Here is a 15,435-nt window from a genome sequence, read left to right on the forward strand (position 1 = left end):
AGGGACAAACAAATTCAACTTGCCTCCTCCCTTGAGGCTCTCATTCACAAATATCCGTGGGCTTAGAACTAACTTAGCTGATGTTGAAGCACTTCTCTTAACAAATACCCCGGATATCTTAGCACTAAGTGAGACTAACCTACACTCCTCCATTCCCTCTAACCACTTTAACATGCCTGGATATCTCCCACTCTGCCCTAAGGACCCTGACAGACATATGCACGGACTTAGAGTTTACATTCGTAATACCCTTCCCTCGACTAGAGTAACAAACCTAGAAACAGATGATCAAGCCTTTATGTGCTTTAGACTAAACATGCAACACAATATTAGCTACTATTATTTTCTCTACCGCTCTCCCTCGGCTCAGGACTGCTCCATAATAAACAAAGTATCTGACAGCATAGACACGCACTGTCCCTCGACACTAGCGCACAAATACATGTATTTGGTGACTTTAATGTCCACCACAAAAACTGGCTTGGATTCTCTACTCACACAGATGCAGCGGGCAGCACAACCCATAGCTTCGCTATATCTCACTCCCTATCACAAATTGTTACGTTTCCAACCCGTTTCCCTGACCATGAAGAACAACACGCATCACTTCTAGATCTGTTTTTGACCACAGTTCCCGATGACTGCATAACGAAGGCCCACAGCCCACTTGGGAACGCTGATCATGCAGTGATAATGGTTGAAATCGCCCTAAACTCTAGACCCAAAACTGAAGAGCCAGTGCTCAAAACAACGAGATATTATAATAAGGCTGACTGGGAAGCCTTCAGGGAACTAATTAGAGATGCTCCATGGAAAAATATTTTCTCTCTCCCTGCTGAACAATGTGCAAACGAGACCACTGACTGGTTCAACACTGCAATCGAAGCGCATGTTCCCATGCGGAAATTTTATAGTAAGCCCCACTCTCCCCAATGGTTTACGTCGACTTGTGCAACTGCCACTGCTCAAAAGCAGCATGCATACCGTAGGTTTAACCGACATCAGTCCAGTTCAAACAGACTGAAGTATATAGAAGTTAGAAATAACGTTAAGAAAGAAATAGCGACAGCTAAGAGAGAATTTACGAAAACCACTAAAAAGCGCATCGAAGCACAAAAACTAGGAACTCGAGACTTCTGGAAAATCTACAACAGTGTAGTAAATAATGGGCAATCAACAATTCCCCCACTAACCAACAATCACGAGGTTGTCTCCTCATCAATTGACAAGGCTAACATGCTTGCCAGTCGGTTTGCCTCAAACTCCACACTAGACCCTTCCAACCACCCCCTACCTGACTTTCCTATGCGGATAGACGCCACACTAGACGATCTGAAAACCACCCCTGCTCAGGTGCATGCTATCATAAAAAACCTTGACACCTCAAAAGCATGTGGACCCGATCTTATCCCAGCTGTGCTATTAAAAAAGTGCTCAGCCGAAGTAGCTCCTGTTCTCTCCAAACTCTACAACAAATGCCTTAATGAAGCTTGCTTTCCGGGCTGTTGGAAAACTGCTTCTGTTGTACCAGTATTCAAGAATTCTGGCGAAAGGACAGACCCATCAAATTATCGCCCCATTAGCCTCCTCCCACTTTTTGCCAAAATATTTGAGACCATAATTAACCATGCTCTAGTCCATCATCTTACAGATGCTAAACTACTGACTGACAAACAATATGGATTTAGACAAGCCTGTTCCACAGCAGACATCCTAACTGTGATCTCTGAACGTATATACCATTCACTGGACAAAGCGGGGGAGGGCAGAGCGGTAGCTCTAGATATATCTAAGGCTTTTTACAGGGTATGGCATGAGGGTCTCCTCAGCAAAATCAGATTATACGGTATCACTGGTAGAATACTTAACATAATTAAATCCTTCTTAGATAAGAGAAAAATCCAGTTTGTCCTCGACGGTCGTACATCTAAACAATATGATATAAATGTGGGGGTGCCCTACGGTTCTATCCTTGGACCTCTATTGTTCATGATATTCATAAATGACCTCCCCGACAACATTGCCTCTGAGATGGGTATATATGCTGATGACACTACACTCTATGGCAGGCACGACAGGAAGACGAATGAACACCTTTCTAAAGAAATGGTAGAAACACTAGAGGAAGACCTCCAATCTGTAGTGGAATGGGGACAAAAGTGGTTGGTCGCGTTCAATGCTGCCAAGACTAAACTAGTTTCATTCAATAATTACAAGAAACCCTCTCTACCACCCATAGCAATGGCCAACGACTCTTTATCTGAGAGTCCATCTTTCAAACTCCTTGGCCTAACGTTCACAGGAAACATGAGTTGGAACAATTACATTGAAGGCATTGCCAGGGCCGCTGCAAGAAAGGTGGGCTCTCTCTACCGTGCTAGAAAACTACTAACACCCGAAAGTATCCTGTACCTCTATAAGGCCACCATTCGCCCATGTATGGAGTGTAGCTGCCACATCTGGGCTGGTGCATCTGCTACTAGTCTCTCGCTCCTTGACAAGGTTCAAAAGAGAGTCGCAAACCTGATAGGCCCTGAACTGGCATCTAAGCTTCAGCCTCTGTCCCATCGACGAAATGTTGCATCCCTCTGCCTTTTCTACAAGTATTTTAGTGGTGAATGCTCTGACGAACTGCAATCACTTGTGCCCCCACGACGTGAGCACCCTCGACAAACCCGACAGGCTGCTAAATCCCACCCCACACTGTAGAGATCACTAGATGTAAAAGATCTTTTTACGCCAATAGTTTCTTCCCCAGAACCGCTAGACTCTGGAATTCCATTTCAGGTCCCTGCTTCCCCAACAGTACTGACGTGCAGAAGTTCAAGTGTAACGTGAACCGACACCTTGCTGCTCGAATCCCTACATAGTACCCCAGTAGTTGTTGCCCCTGATAGTAGCCCCCTACACCAAAGTGGCAATTTGCCTTGTTTGGGGTGAAAATGTAATAAAAAAAAAAAAAATTGAAATCGACTGGCGCCACACCACACCAACTAGTTGTGAAGGGTCAGGGAGGATTGAAAGACAGGGGGGAGAGAGTACTGACCAAATCTCCTCTGGAAGTGGTAGTTCAAATCTGGTACCTTGGGGAGGCATTTTGTCACCCAAACCCCAGGAAACACCAATGACCGATGCCAACGAAAAATCAGTGACAACGGCTGTTGCGATAACATGCAATCATCTGCACAAGTGATCAAGAGGTGAAGAACACTGGAAATCTGGGGAGACTTGTTGTCACTTGGTCTCCAGGGAACACCACAGGTTACTACCAGTGAGCAATCACTGATGATGGCTTGTGAGACAACTAATACGCTACACATTTTGATGAAAAACATGGGGGAAAAATGGACATAGAAGAACAGAAACCCAAACCTTTAAATATAATTTCTGTATTTAAAGTAATAGTTATTTAAATATTTCAACATATAATCTTGTGAAGAAAATCCAGCTTCCCAATAAGGGGCACTCCGGATAGGAACAAAAATAATCTCAGTCATGAAAGATTTCTCCTCCACCGACCGAAGACAGAAACGGTAAAGTGTAGCATCAAAACAGATACTACACTGATCTTGTTCCGAAGGCCAAAACATATTTGTTTAATGTTTCTTTAATTGTTTGTTCCCTAAATTCATAATTCAGTTTTATCAGTATTAAATTGTATATTGCTTTAAAATTACTTAATTTTACATAGATAATATTTATATTTTATATTGAATAAAGTTCAGTTTCAGTAGTAATCGAACTGTGTTCCTTTTTCTTTTTAAAAATGTTTTATTGCTCTTTTTCAAATGAGCCTCATATAGTACTGACAGTCTGACAAATCTTACCTACATTGCCTGCAGACATTTTTTTAGTTAACAGGCCTTCTTCTTACTCTCGGTGACCGTGGTTTTATCCTAATTTGGTCCAGAGTTATGAAATACCAGTAAAGCCAAATTCAATGAATTACACGTGTTCTTAATACCTTTTTAGTTTAAGCATTAAGTTATTTTCTACAATCAAAATCATTCGATTGACCTTGATTGAAATTTGAATAAGTATTCTAGACGTTTGCATCATAGCATATGTTCAGTAAAACTTTCGTGACATGAACATGCAAACGATTTAAAATGTTCTATTCGGAAAACTAATTTTGACCATATTGGGAAGCGCATTTTTTTAGGATATCAATCTCACCTGTCTCTTTAAATGCATGTATGTATGTATGTATGTATGTATGTATGTATGCATGTATGTATGTATGTATGTATGTATGCCTCAAACTTTCGACAGAGGCGACGAATTTTCACGATATCGGTATCGTTTTGAAGCCCACCACTCGGACAACAAATATCTAAAGATTGGCCAAAAACACAAATTCCTTCACCCTCAACTGGGTACTTTTCTACAAGGAGGGCCCCTTTTTTCGCCGATATTTTCGAAACGATTCCCCTCTTTTCGATTGACTAGTCTTAATCGCCACTCCCGGTTTGGCGATAAACGCAACGGCTAAGATGTCACGTGTTTTTTTCACCTTCTTTCCCTCCTTCGGGGTTCAAGCCCGCCAGCCTACTAGCCTACTACCACTTTTTTTTTCTTTTTTGCTCAACACACACCACCAAACACCCGGGCAACGCCGGGCATCCATGCTAGTATACATATATAATACAAGCATAACTTTTTCTTCTATCTTCACGGGCGGACAAAACCCCCTATCTGCACTCATCGATATATATGTCTTTGTTTTGTGTTAAATAAAATCCAAAAGAAAACACGGAAAAAAAATCTTTTCCGCCCGATTAAGACGGACAAAAGTTATAGCCCGTTGAATAAAAATGAGTGTTTTATGCCAAATTGATATCCAAGACCGTTAAATGTGTGCTCATTTATGCGTGGGATTTTTATCTTTTGATTATCCCTATTAATCCGCAACCATTCCTCAAGCAGATACCATAATACTTAAGTCGTTGCAATATATCATCACAAAGGTTAATATAAAATTTTAACCAGATAGGCCAAGTATTTTCCGAGAAAACTTTTATAATGAATGCAGTATAGTGGTGACTTATTCCTATTAATACCTAACTACACATCGAATGGAAACCATAATACTTAGTTTGTTGCACCTTATCGTAACAAAGGTCCATAAAAATTTTGAGTCGGATAGCCTCAGTATTTTCTAAGAAAACGTCTAGAGTAAATGTGGTATTATAGTGAATAATTCCTATCATTTCCTGTAAATATCTTAGTTTATCGAACGGATACAATAAGACTTAGTTTGCTGCATTTTATTACAACAAAGGTCCATGCAAAATTTCACTTAGATCGGCCATGTAAGCAAAGTAAGTAAGTAAGAAAACGTGGAACTGACAGAGAGAGAGAGAGAGAGAGAGAGAGAGAGAGAGAGAGAGAGAGAGACTAAGATAAATATAATAAGGATGAATCGCTTCTTTCACAACGTTTCGGCCGATGAAAGCTCCGACCGTCTCCAGGTGCATTCACACTGGATTTTATTGGTGAATCGTGGACAATGTTTTTTCTTTCTTTTTTTGTTTGTTTCCCCAACGAACATAACAGTTATAAATTCAAAACGCAAACAGAGGTAAGTCTATTTCTTTTTTAAAACATAAATAAAAAAACTACTGGGCCGATTTGGTTGAAATTCTGTCTGGATCTTTGTGATAATAATTTGGGTAAACTGAGTATTACGGTCTCCGTGGAGACACAGCAAAGCAATAATTAAGAATAATAAGTTCAACCAGACATTTTTCATCATTACTAAGTTTGCTCTAGCAATTTTGTATTGTGAAATTTGATATAGCATTATACAGGGTGGAACGATAAGATTGTCGCCCTAGAAAAAACATGCTTCCATTTCCGTTTGATAAAAACATTTTTTGTTGCAGACCATCTACTACCTGGTCAGTTATGTACACACCCCAAGAGCGATAGGAACGTTCTATATTTGTTCTGTTATGTTATAGCAGAAATTACATTTTCTCTAGGGTTACGTTAAAGTTAAAAAAATATTTTTTGTGTAACACTGAAATGGATTTAAATCGCAAGTTTACTCTATCTTGCTTAAAATTGAAATAGTATTTTATCTAATTTATAAAAATGACATCTGTCATAATAAAGTGTGTAATATCATTTTAATTTGTTTGTCATGTAAACGTGCGAAATACCATTTTCGTTGTTCTTTCATGTTAAAGTTTGAATACAAATTCATTTTTCTTCTAAAGTTTGAAATAGAATTTTCTATGATCTGCCATTATGATATTCCGAATTACATTTTCTTTAATGTGTCTTCCTAAGTTATTAAACAGTATTAACTAAATGCATGAATATTAAGTCGTAAATATATATTCTTTGATCTATCATGCTATAGTTTAGAAGTGAGATGTTATGTTTTATGCAAAAAATGATATAGTTTTTTTGTTGGTTACAACAAATTTTGAAATAGCTTCGTATTCTTGTGTTACACTAAATAATGAAATATTATTTTACTTGCAGGCCACCCACCATTGCCCGGTCGTAAAATATGCTAAAATATAATATTTTGATTAAAGCATATTTCGTATTTATTATTATTATTATTATTATTATTATTATTATTATTATTATTATTATTACATATTGGACCCGATACATTAATATTATTAAAATTTAAAAAAAAAAATGACTCGTGCGCCACCACCGAGAATCGAAACCAAAACGTTTACCTTACCATCTACTTTTTCCTTTGATATTAATGCCTGAGCTATGAAGACGTATTTGTTGCAAAGCTAAAAATTAAAACATAAACCAATATCTATTACGTTATGCATGCATACTCGTAATGCCATCGTTCGACTTTTAACTTTGCAAATTCCAATGTTTAATTTTCATACTTTTGCACCTATTTTCCCCGAATGAAATGCTAATATAAAGTTCCGCATTGGTTCAAATACTCTATATATTAAGTTTCGTGTCTGTAGACTAAAAACAGGAGTTTGTTAGGCAACATTTGTTAAACAAAAATATATACGCATAAATAAATATAGAAAGAGGTTTGTGTTTACTATAACCTTTTTAAGCAAATATTACGCAAGTATAAATCATGTAGAATATCTGCACGAACATAATTACACGTAATAGTAAACTAAAGACGATAATTCAATGAGAAAACTGAAATAACTAATAAGGGATTAATAAAATGAATATTCCAAAGAATGTGCACCAGCAAGATATTTCGCAGAAGAATTAAATTTAACGAACCATATATAACAAAGTCGTATTTTCGTTTGAAATAAATAGAAAAAAGGGGGCGATAATAAATATCGATAAACAAACACAATTTATAGGAGTATAGGTCGATAGTTAGATTTTGTTTGTGAAGTCAAAATGCGAAAAAGTATTTCCCTTTGAATGTCACGCTAAAATTTGAAATAACATTTTCTTTAGTCTGCCGTGCTTAAGTTTTAAATTGTATTTTCTTTTTTCATCTGTGACGCTAATATTTGAAGTACGAGGTGCCTTCAATAAGTATACAGACAACTTTGGTATAGACACTTTTATTGATAGTACACACATGAAACTCTAGTTCCCTTCAAAGTAATCGCCCCCGGCTGCAATACACTTGTATCGTTCCAACAACTTTTGGAAAGATCTATGGAAGTCATCTTGTGCGACTGTGTCAATAACTCTCGTCACGGCTTCTCTAATCTTCTAAATTATCTGATAACGACAGCTTCTAAGATTTTCCTTGAGCTTAGTGAATAACCAAAAGTCACAGGGACTAAGGTCAGGACTAGAGGGAGGTTGAGGAACCGTCTCGATGCCCATTTTGGTCAAATTGTTTGTGACAAGGATGAAGCTCTGGACTGGTGCATTGTGTTCGCGGAAATGTCACTGACCCGATTCGAAGAGTGCTGGCCTCTCCCGGCATAAAATTCTTCCTGAACTCCCTCAAAACCTCAACACATTATACCGTGTTGACTGTCTGTCCATTAAGGACCCAGTGTATGTAGATCATGCCCAATCTGTTAATAAAGGGTATCATCATATGTTTCTGTTTGAATTTGCTCTGACTGGCGTTCTTGGGTTTAGGAGAGCCAGTATGCTTCCACTGGGAATTCTATCTCTCAATTTCAGGTCAGAGAAGTAGATCCAGCTTTTATCGCAGGTCACCAGAGCACCAAGAACTTCAGGATCTGAATTGATCCGCTCGACCATCTCCCTGTTGTCATGACAACGTCTTTCTTTCTAATCTTTTCTGAGCATCCTTGGGACAAACACTGCGCGAATCTTCCGCATCTTCAGTTTAGCTGGAATAATTGTGTGTGCAGTTCCCACACTGACATCAAATTTGGCACATATTCTTTTTATAGACACATGACGATGTCGATCTTTATCTAAGAAATTCTTTATTTGGCCAATCAACTCTGGTGTTCTGACTTCCTTACTCCTTCCACACCTACCATCACTCACACCTCCTGCCTTGCTTGAATCTCATATGCCATTCAAGTATTGATGTCCGATTTATGCACGATGGTTCAAAAGTAATCTGGAAAATTCCATACGTTTCCGTTGCATTTTTCCTAAGTTTAAAATATAAGCTTATTGAATATCTTTCTTCTAGTATATGCTCACGTCCAGATTGAATTTTTGAAATTCGCCAACTGTGACAAACAGGCTTTAATAGGGTTATTCAAATTCCCTCTGTAACTGTTCATTTGAACGTGAAATCATAGACATTGGTCAGTCATCTCAGAAGATGTATAGCAATAACATACTGAATTTTCAAGAGTTTATGACCATTTTTAATACATGTACAAAAAAAGTCTGCAAACTTATTAAAGGCACCTCGCAAGTTGTATTTGAAGGCTACGATAATACTGTTTGGACACTTATTGAAGGCACCTCGTCTTATTTTCTAAAGTCTGTCATATTATAATTGAATTTTTGTTTTATCTTCTGGAAAACTATAACCGTGTATATGTTAATTTTACGACGCTGAACTTCAAATAAAGTATTTGTCAAAATACATGTGATTCCATTTTAAAACCTGAATGCCTACAGGAGAAAACTGTCTACTAGAAACTTTCCTTATGTGTCTAAGGTCTCTCTCTCTTTCTCTCTCTCTCTCTTTCTCTTTCTCTCTTTCTCTCTCTCTTTACAAGGGTTCGTCAGGACAATTTGACATAGGAATACTTCGCCATACAAATAAATTCCAAACAAATATAAAAAAATAACGTAGTATTCGCAAACGTCTGTAAGATATTCCATTGTCTTATATTGGTTCATCTTCGTCTAAGTAATGTTGCTTATAGTAAAAACACTATGCTAAATACTCTACCTGTTGATTAGTATTCTGGGCAATGCCGGGATTGTTGCTGGTTGTGTATACACGTATATGGAGCTGGATGCATACATGTAAATATTGTTGAAATCTTCAAACCAAGAAATGTCATCAAAAGTCATAGCAATTGAAAGAAGTCACAGAAACTTTGAAATCAACATTCTTCGACCGACAAGTTTTGAAAACAGTCATATTGAAATTGGACTGTGGACGAATTTAAAAATAAGGGCAAGTGTAAAGTTGTAAATAAAAACAAAAGCCAACCAAGGAAAAGTCAGTTAGAGAGAAGAGGGCACCGAGACGACCAGTTACCATTTTGTGTCACCCACAACAATCCACCACGCCCCATCTCTCTCTCGCTTTCTCTCTCGCTTTCTTTCTTTCTTTCTTTCTCTCTCTCTCTCTCTCTCTCCATAGTACATCGAGAAAGGATTCAACAGAAAATAAATTGTCATTCCTTTTTATAAACTTACGTCAAGTGTTTTTGTGAAACAACTAATTGTCTTATATACATTCGTCAAGAACTTGAAACTCTATTTAACAGATTAAATAGACGACACGGTTAAAAACCAAAGAACGACAGTAAAAGGTAACATACCAGACTAGATCAATTTTTGTGCTGGAATACAGGAAGACTAAGATAATTAAAGAAAAATATACATTGACGTAGTTAATTGCCCAATAAGTGAGAGGTAAATTTATATAATGATTTTTTTTTATTAATTCAACATTTAAACGAAAAGGAGAGTTCGTTGGAATATTTAAATATCTACATATCCCGTGTACGACATAATTATGAAGGTAAACAACGTTGAATCTGGTCAGTACAAAATGGGGGACCATTTGAGAATTTCTTTCTTCACAATTACATGGGCAGCTGCACTTACAGGAGGTATTCTTGGTCTTTAGAGACTGAACGGAGGCATCGACATATCTTGTACAGAGATCAATTGTTAACCCAAGTATGGTTGACTCCTTTATTTCTTAGAACCTCGACTGAAGTAAAATGAATCAGGAGAGAGAAACATAATGTTCAGGAACAAACAGGGAACATACAAAATACAAAATAAAATAAAAATTTCTTAAAAAAAACAACAAAATCGATTATTTTTTTTATAATATTTTATTTTAGATTTTTTTTTTTGTAAAAAATATGTCATTGAATATGACAGATTAATGTAATTTCCCATCTTTGTAAATTATTTTTATTTTTAAATTTTTTTAATGTTTTATAAAAAATATATTTACTTTTGGACGGAAGTCAATTTTGGCTAATGACGATATAATAAAATAAGTATCTTTGTAATCGCGGTTGAAATTCAAAAGTTATCCTCTCGATAAAATGTAAAAACAATGTAAATTCCAGCAAAAGTGATATTTTGGGTATAATTCCGTGCATATGATGTTCGTCAGATTTAATCGACCTCACTTCACGTAAAAATGTTTACACTAATATTTATATAAACACACAACTTTAGTTATGTCAACTGTATTTACACGTAATTCATAACCTTATATATATATATATATATATATATATATATATATATATATATATATATATATATATATATAAAGATAAAATGAAAAAAAGAATTTACAAAATGGATTTAATCATTCAGGAGTACAATAAATAGTTTCCATTAATCCATAGAATGTGGAATCTCCATGAATTAAGGAGAAATTTTCTATATATTCCTTAATTTGAACATCTTGAACATTTGGTGATCAATTTTGGTAAATTTTAAAATGTTCATTTTTCATCAGTTAAATCCCATCGTATATTATTGTTCTCTGCATTTTTTTCAGGATAATATTGAATCGGTAAATACTCATATTTTTGTTAATATTTTGTATTAATCTGTTTAATATATATACAAATATATACGTATATATATATATATATATACATACATAGAGAATATATGCAATATATGTATAGATATATACATACATATGCATATATATATACATATATACATATATATACATATATACACATATATACATTTATATACATATACACTATATATATACATATATACACATATATACATATCTACATACTTATATATACATATATATATATATATTTATTCGTATATATATACATACTTATATACATATATATATATACATATATATGAAATAAAATGGAGGTGGAAGGACCTGGATACTCAACGTTTCGCCCGATTTATGCGGGCTTCTTCAAGAGGGATGGTCATTGACGAGAGAGTCGGAGGATTGGGGCTATATATAATGATGGGGGAGAGTAACGTGTTTTCCTTATGTAAATTAGATATCATATATACATATATATATACATTTTATGAGAGAAAAAATTAGAGTAAATTAGTGTAGTGGATTACGTCTAAAAGTTAAAATATCGTAGACGTAATCCACTACACTAATTTACAAATGTATATATATGTATATATGATATCTAATTTACATAAGGAAAACACGTTGCTCTCCCCCATCATTATATATAGCCCCAATCCTCCGACTCTCTCGTCAATGACCATCCCTCTTGAAGAAGCCCGCATAAATAGGGCGAAACATTGAGTATCCAGGTCCTTCCACCTCCATTTTATTTCATATCGTCGGATTTAATCCAGCTCAACAGTCATATGTATATATATATATATATATATATATATATATATATATATATATATATACACATACATACTTATATATACATAAGTTTTTAGTGGTATTATGATATATTACCTTCGTCAAATAAATGTAACGAGTGTTTATTGACAAAGAATTTTGTGAGATTTAAATTCGACTGTGATAAGAGTGACCATTATTACGTATTGTTGGTGTTTTGACGATTTATACAATATACTACTGCCTTCTTAATTTGCACTCTGCCTGTTTTGGTTTACTAGCGTACAAACAAATAAACTAATAAAACTCATGAAAGTCATAGTCTACTGATGGGTCAATGTGTTTGGATTAATTTCGTTTTTGGATCAGATTATTTTTCTCTGATGAATACAAGTCACATATTCAAACATTCACTGTTAAACCCGAATTTCGGGTTTATATTTTCGTTTTATTTACACTTTTTAATATTTATATTTTCTATTATTTGATCTCATGCAGTTATAAATCGCTGCTATTTTATTAATTCCTTTTACATGTACAGTGCATTCATATTCTGTTTCATTAATAACTAAAATGCATATTTTGTTTCTTTTGCTCATATTAAATAAATTCATAATTGGTGTTTTAAGGAAGACAAAAAAATCCCATTCGCAACGAGAATTTGCGAGATTTTGAAAGCAGCGTCTCACATTTCGTGATATCTTTCTTACTCGACCCTTTCTTTCTATATATCTCTCGTGACAGCGGAACTGTAGAATATGTGAACGTGGTGATTTTTAAAATGCCAATTGTAACAGGTTACTTGGAGGGAAAATTGTTGTGGAGACGCCCACTAATTAACATAGGCGGGTGAGTGAGATATATAAAGGTATCAATCACCAATACCGGGTGAGTCCGGCAACGACCGCAAAACAGGCAAGACGTTTATGCTGCCTCCAGTAAGACATGCAACACGCCACCTGTCGGAATATCTCAAACTGAAGTATAACTGAAGACATGTAAATATGCATATAACTTTTCTTCCTAATATATTATTGTATACCTTTACTTTCGTGTTCTTGTAAATTATTTGTGCAGACACAACAAAAATGATTTCTGTGTTCAATACAGATGTGAATTGCCAAATAAAAATCCCATTCGCAACGGGAAATTGTGAGACTTTGAAAGCAGCGTTTCACATTTCGTGATATCTTTCTTACTCGACTCTTTCTTTCTATATATCTCTCGTGCCAGCGAAACCGTAGAATATATGAAATAGTGATTTTTAAAATGCCAATTGTAACAGGTTACTTGGAGGGAAAAGGATTTCTGTGTTCTATACAGATGTGAATCGCCATATACAGTACGTACTCATAAGACTGAGGTCCTGGATATGGCCTTAAACTATATCTGATGGTGAGGCCCCAGCTTGCGGGCCTTGGGGAGTGTGGAGCAACCATTTAATTGCCATTGCTCCCAGGTCCACTCTGACCCGGAGTGGTAGTACCTGTTAGGGTCACAACTATGGGTTAAATAGAATATGACTTAAAATAATACTCCATTAAAAATCGGTCCTCAAAATAACTAGATTCGGCATTAAATAACCTGAAAAAGGTTGATATGCCGTAAAACAAAAACAGCCAACCAATCATAAGACTGACTAGATATTGTCACAGATAAACCAGCTATTGCCTGATATAATATAGTAATTGACTTCATAATTGTTATCTTGTGATATAAAAAGGATGTGACGTTAATACCTTTGCAGCATAGAACTTATTTGTAATGTCTGGATAAAAAAGGCCGTAAGAGCAAACGTGTTCCTCTCTCATTATAGCCAGATGAAAATAATTGTTAAGGAAATAGATCGGTATATAAGTGTAATAAAATATATATTTAGCGAAAAAACAAAACAAAAAATAATGTTTTTCTCGTTCTTCCACCATTTCCCAGCCATCTGACAGAGAGAATATCCAGACTACATGGTTAACCCTGTCTTCAACATGGCGGACAATTCCGGCAAATCTTCTACATCGAGAAATATTCAACAGTTGTATATTAATGCGGTATATTTCTGTCAGCGTCTTATACCGGGGCAACTACTATCCTCATGTTTTAAAAGCAATGACATCCGGGAAAACGTCTTGTTACATGTTTTACAACCGTATTTTTTTACATCCGAATGCGTTTGCAAATGAGCCCTTAAGTTTGATCGGTCAGCGAAGGCCCGACCGCAATGCGGGCATTTAAAGGGTTTCTCGCCGGTGTGTGTTCGAATATGTCCCTGCAGAAGCCAAGGCCTGGAAAAGGCCTTCCCGCACAACTTACATCGGCAAGGCAAAGTATGCGTACGTATATGCATCTTTAGTGCACCTAACGAAGCATACGACTTGCTGCAGAACTTGCAACTGAATTCTCTTTTTACCTGCGTAATGCAGTGGAACTGTTTGTGCTTAGACAAGCCTCCGAAAGTAGCATAACTCTTTTTGCATGCTTCGCACTGATAACGCGGCGGGTGATTGCTATGATGTCGGAACTCCTTGGCTAAGATGGCTGCTTGGTTTGTAACAGCAACCGTGTCAGAAGTTCCATTTCGATGCGCAGAGATGATCGAGCTGTTAACATTGCCGATATGAGGTGCTGGAAGTTTCAGAAAAGAAAGCAGATTGTTTTCAGTCCATGATGCGGTGTTCTGTCCACATAACCCTGCCAAGGAAACTGATGAAGGGCTTTTAGCTAAGGATGATGATGTTGGATGATACCTGTGTTGAAACTGTGCGCTAAGCAGCGAGTTGGTGAGTGATAGTTTGTTGTCGTCCTCCTTGAGTGGTGCTGATAATTTAGGCGAATTATGAGGTAAGTGTGGACCTATTGCGAAACACTGTTCTGTGAGGCCGTAGGCAAAGCAGGATGCAGACGGGTCGACGGCAGCGGCTGCAGCAGCGGCAGCCGCTAAGAGTCTATTTCTCTGGTGTCCCAGAAACGGTTCGCAGGTCTGTATGAGTAAACTGTCCAAATAATGAGGAAGACGGTGAGTATCGTTGGGATCTCCAATTGATCGCGGCGTACAACCCGGGCAGTTGGTGAGACAAAAGGTCGCCGCTGCCGCCGTGCCCGTATGAGTAATGTTATTCTTCTGAGGTATCGGGGTGAAAGCACTTTCTCGAGATACTGGTATGGCTGTTGGGATTTTTGCGGAGGAGGAGTTAGCCTTCGCCGCTGCCATCGCCGCTGCTGCTAATGCATGCGATTGAAACATGTCTTCTGCGTATGTCTGGCTCATCTGGAGTTTCTGAAAAGGTTCGAGGTAGGTTGGACGACCGTAGGTCAACTTCGGGATCGGCCGGATGACCGACATATCTGTTTTCAGCGGATCTGCGAAAAAGAAAAGACAAAGTTAATTTCATCAAATTAATAAATGCATTATGTTATTTATTTTATTTTTTATTTTTTTTTTTTACTTACGTTCAACCCTAACAAATCAAACTTACACGTAAAGGGTTACAATTCGGGACCTTGCC

The 15,435-nt window shown here is 36.6% G+C and overlaps 1 protein-coding gene across 1 annotated transcript in view; it reads right to left on the reverse strand.

Annotated features, from left to right (window-relative positions):
* Positions 1-12,022: 12,022 nt before the first annotated feature.
* LOC145254796 (uncharacterized) overlaps positions 12,023-15,435 on the reverse strand; it is a 73,955-nt gene continuing 70,542 nt past the window's right edge. The window contains exon 2 of the mRNA XM_080113583.1: positions 12,023-15,289. Coding sequence (XP_079969709.1) covers positions 13,992-15,289 — 1,298 coding nt within the window. The 3' untranslated portion in view covers positions 12,023-13,991. The remainder of the gene's footprint in view (positions 15,290-15,435) is intronic.

This window comes from Euprymna scolopes, chromosome 30 (assembly GCF_053919585.1).
Source record: "Euprymna scolopes isolate OS-2025 chromosome 30, ASM5391958v1, whole genome shotgun sequence".
Lineage (NCBI taxonomy): Eukaryota > Metazoa > Mollusca > Cephalopoda > Sepiida > Sepiolidae > Euprymna > Euprymna scolopes.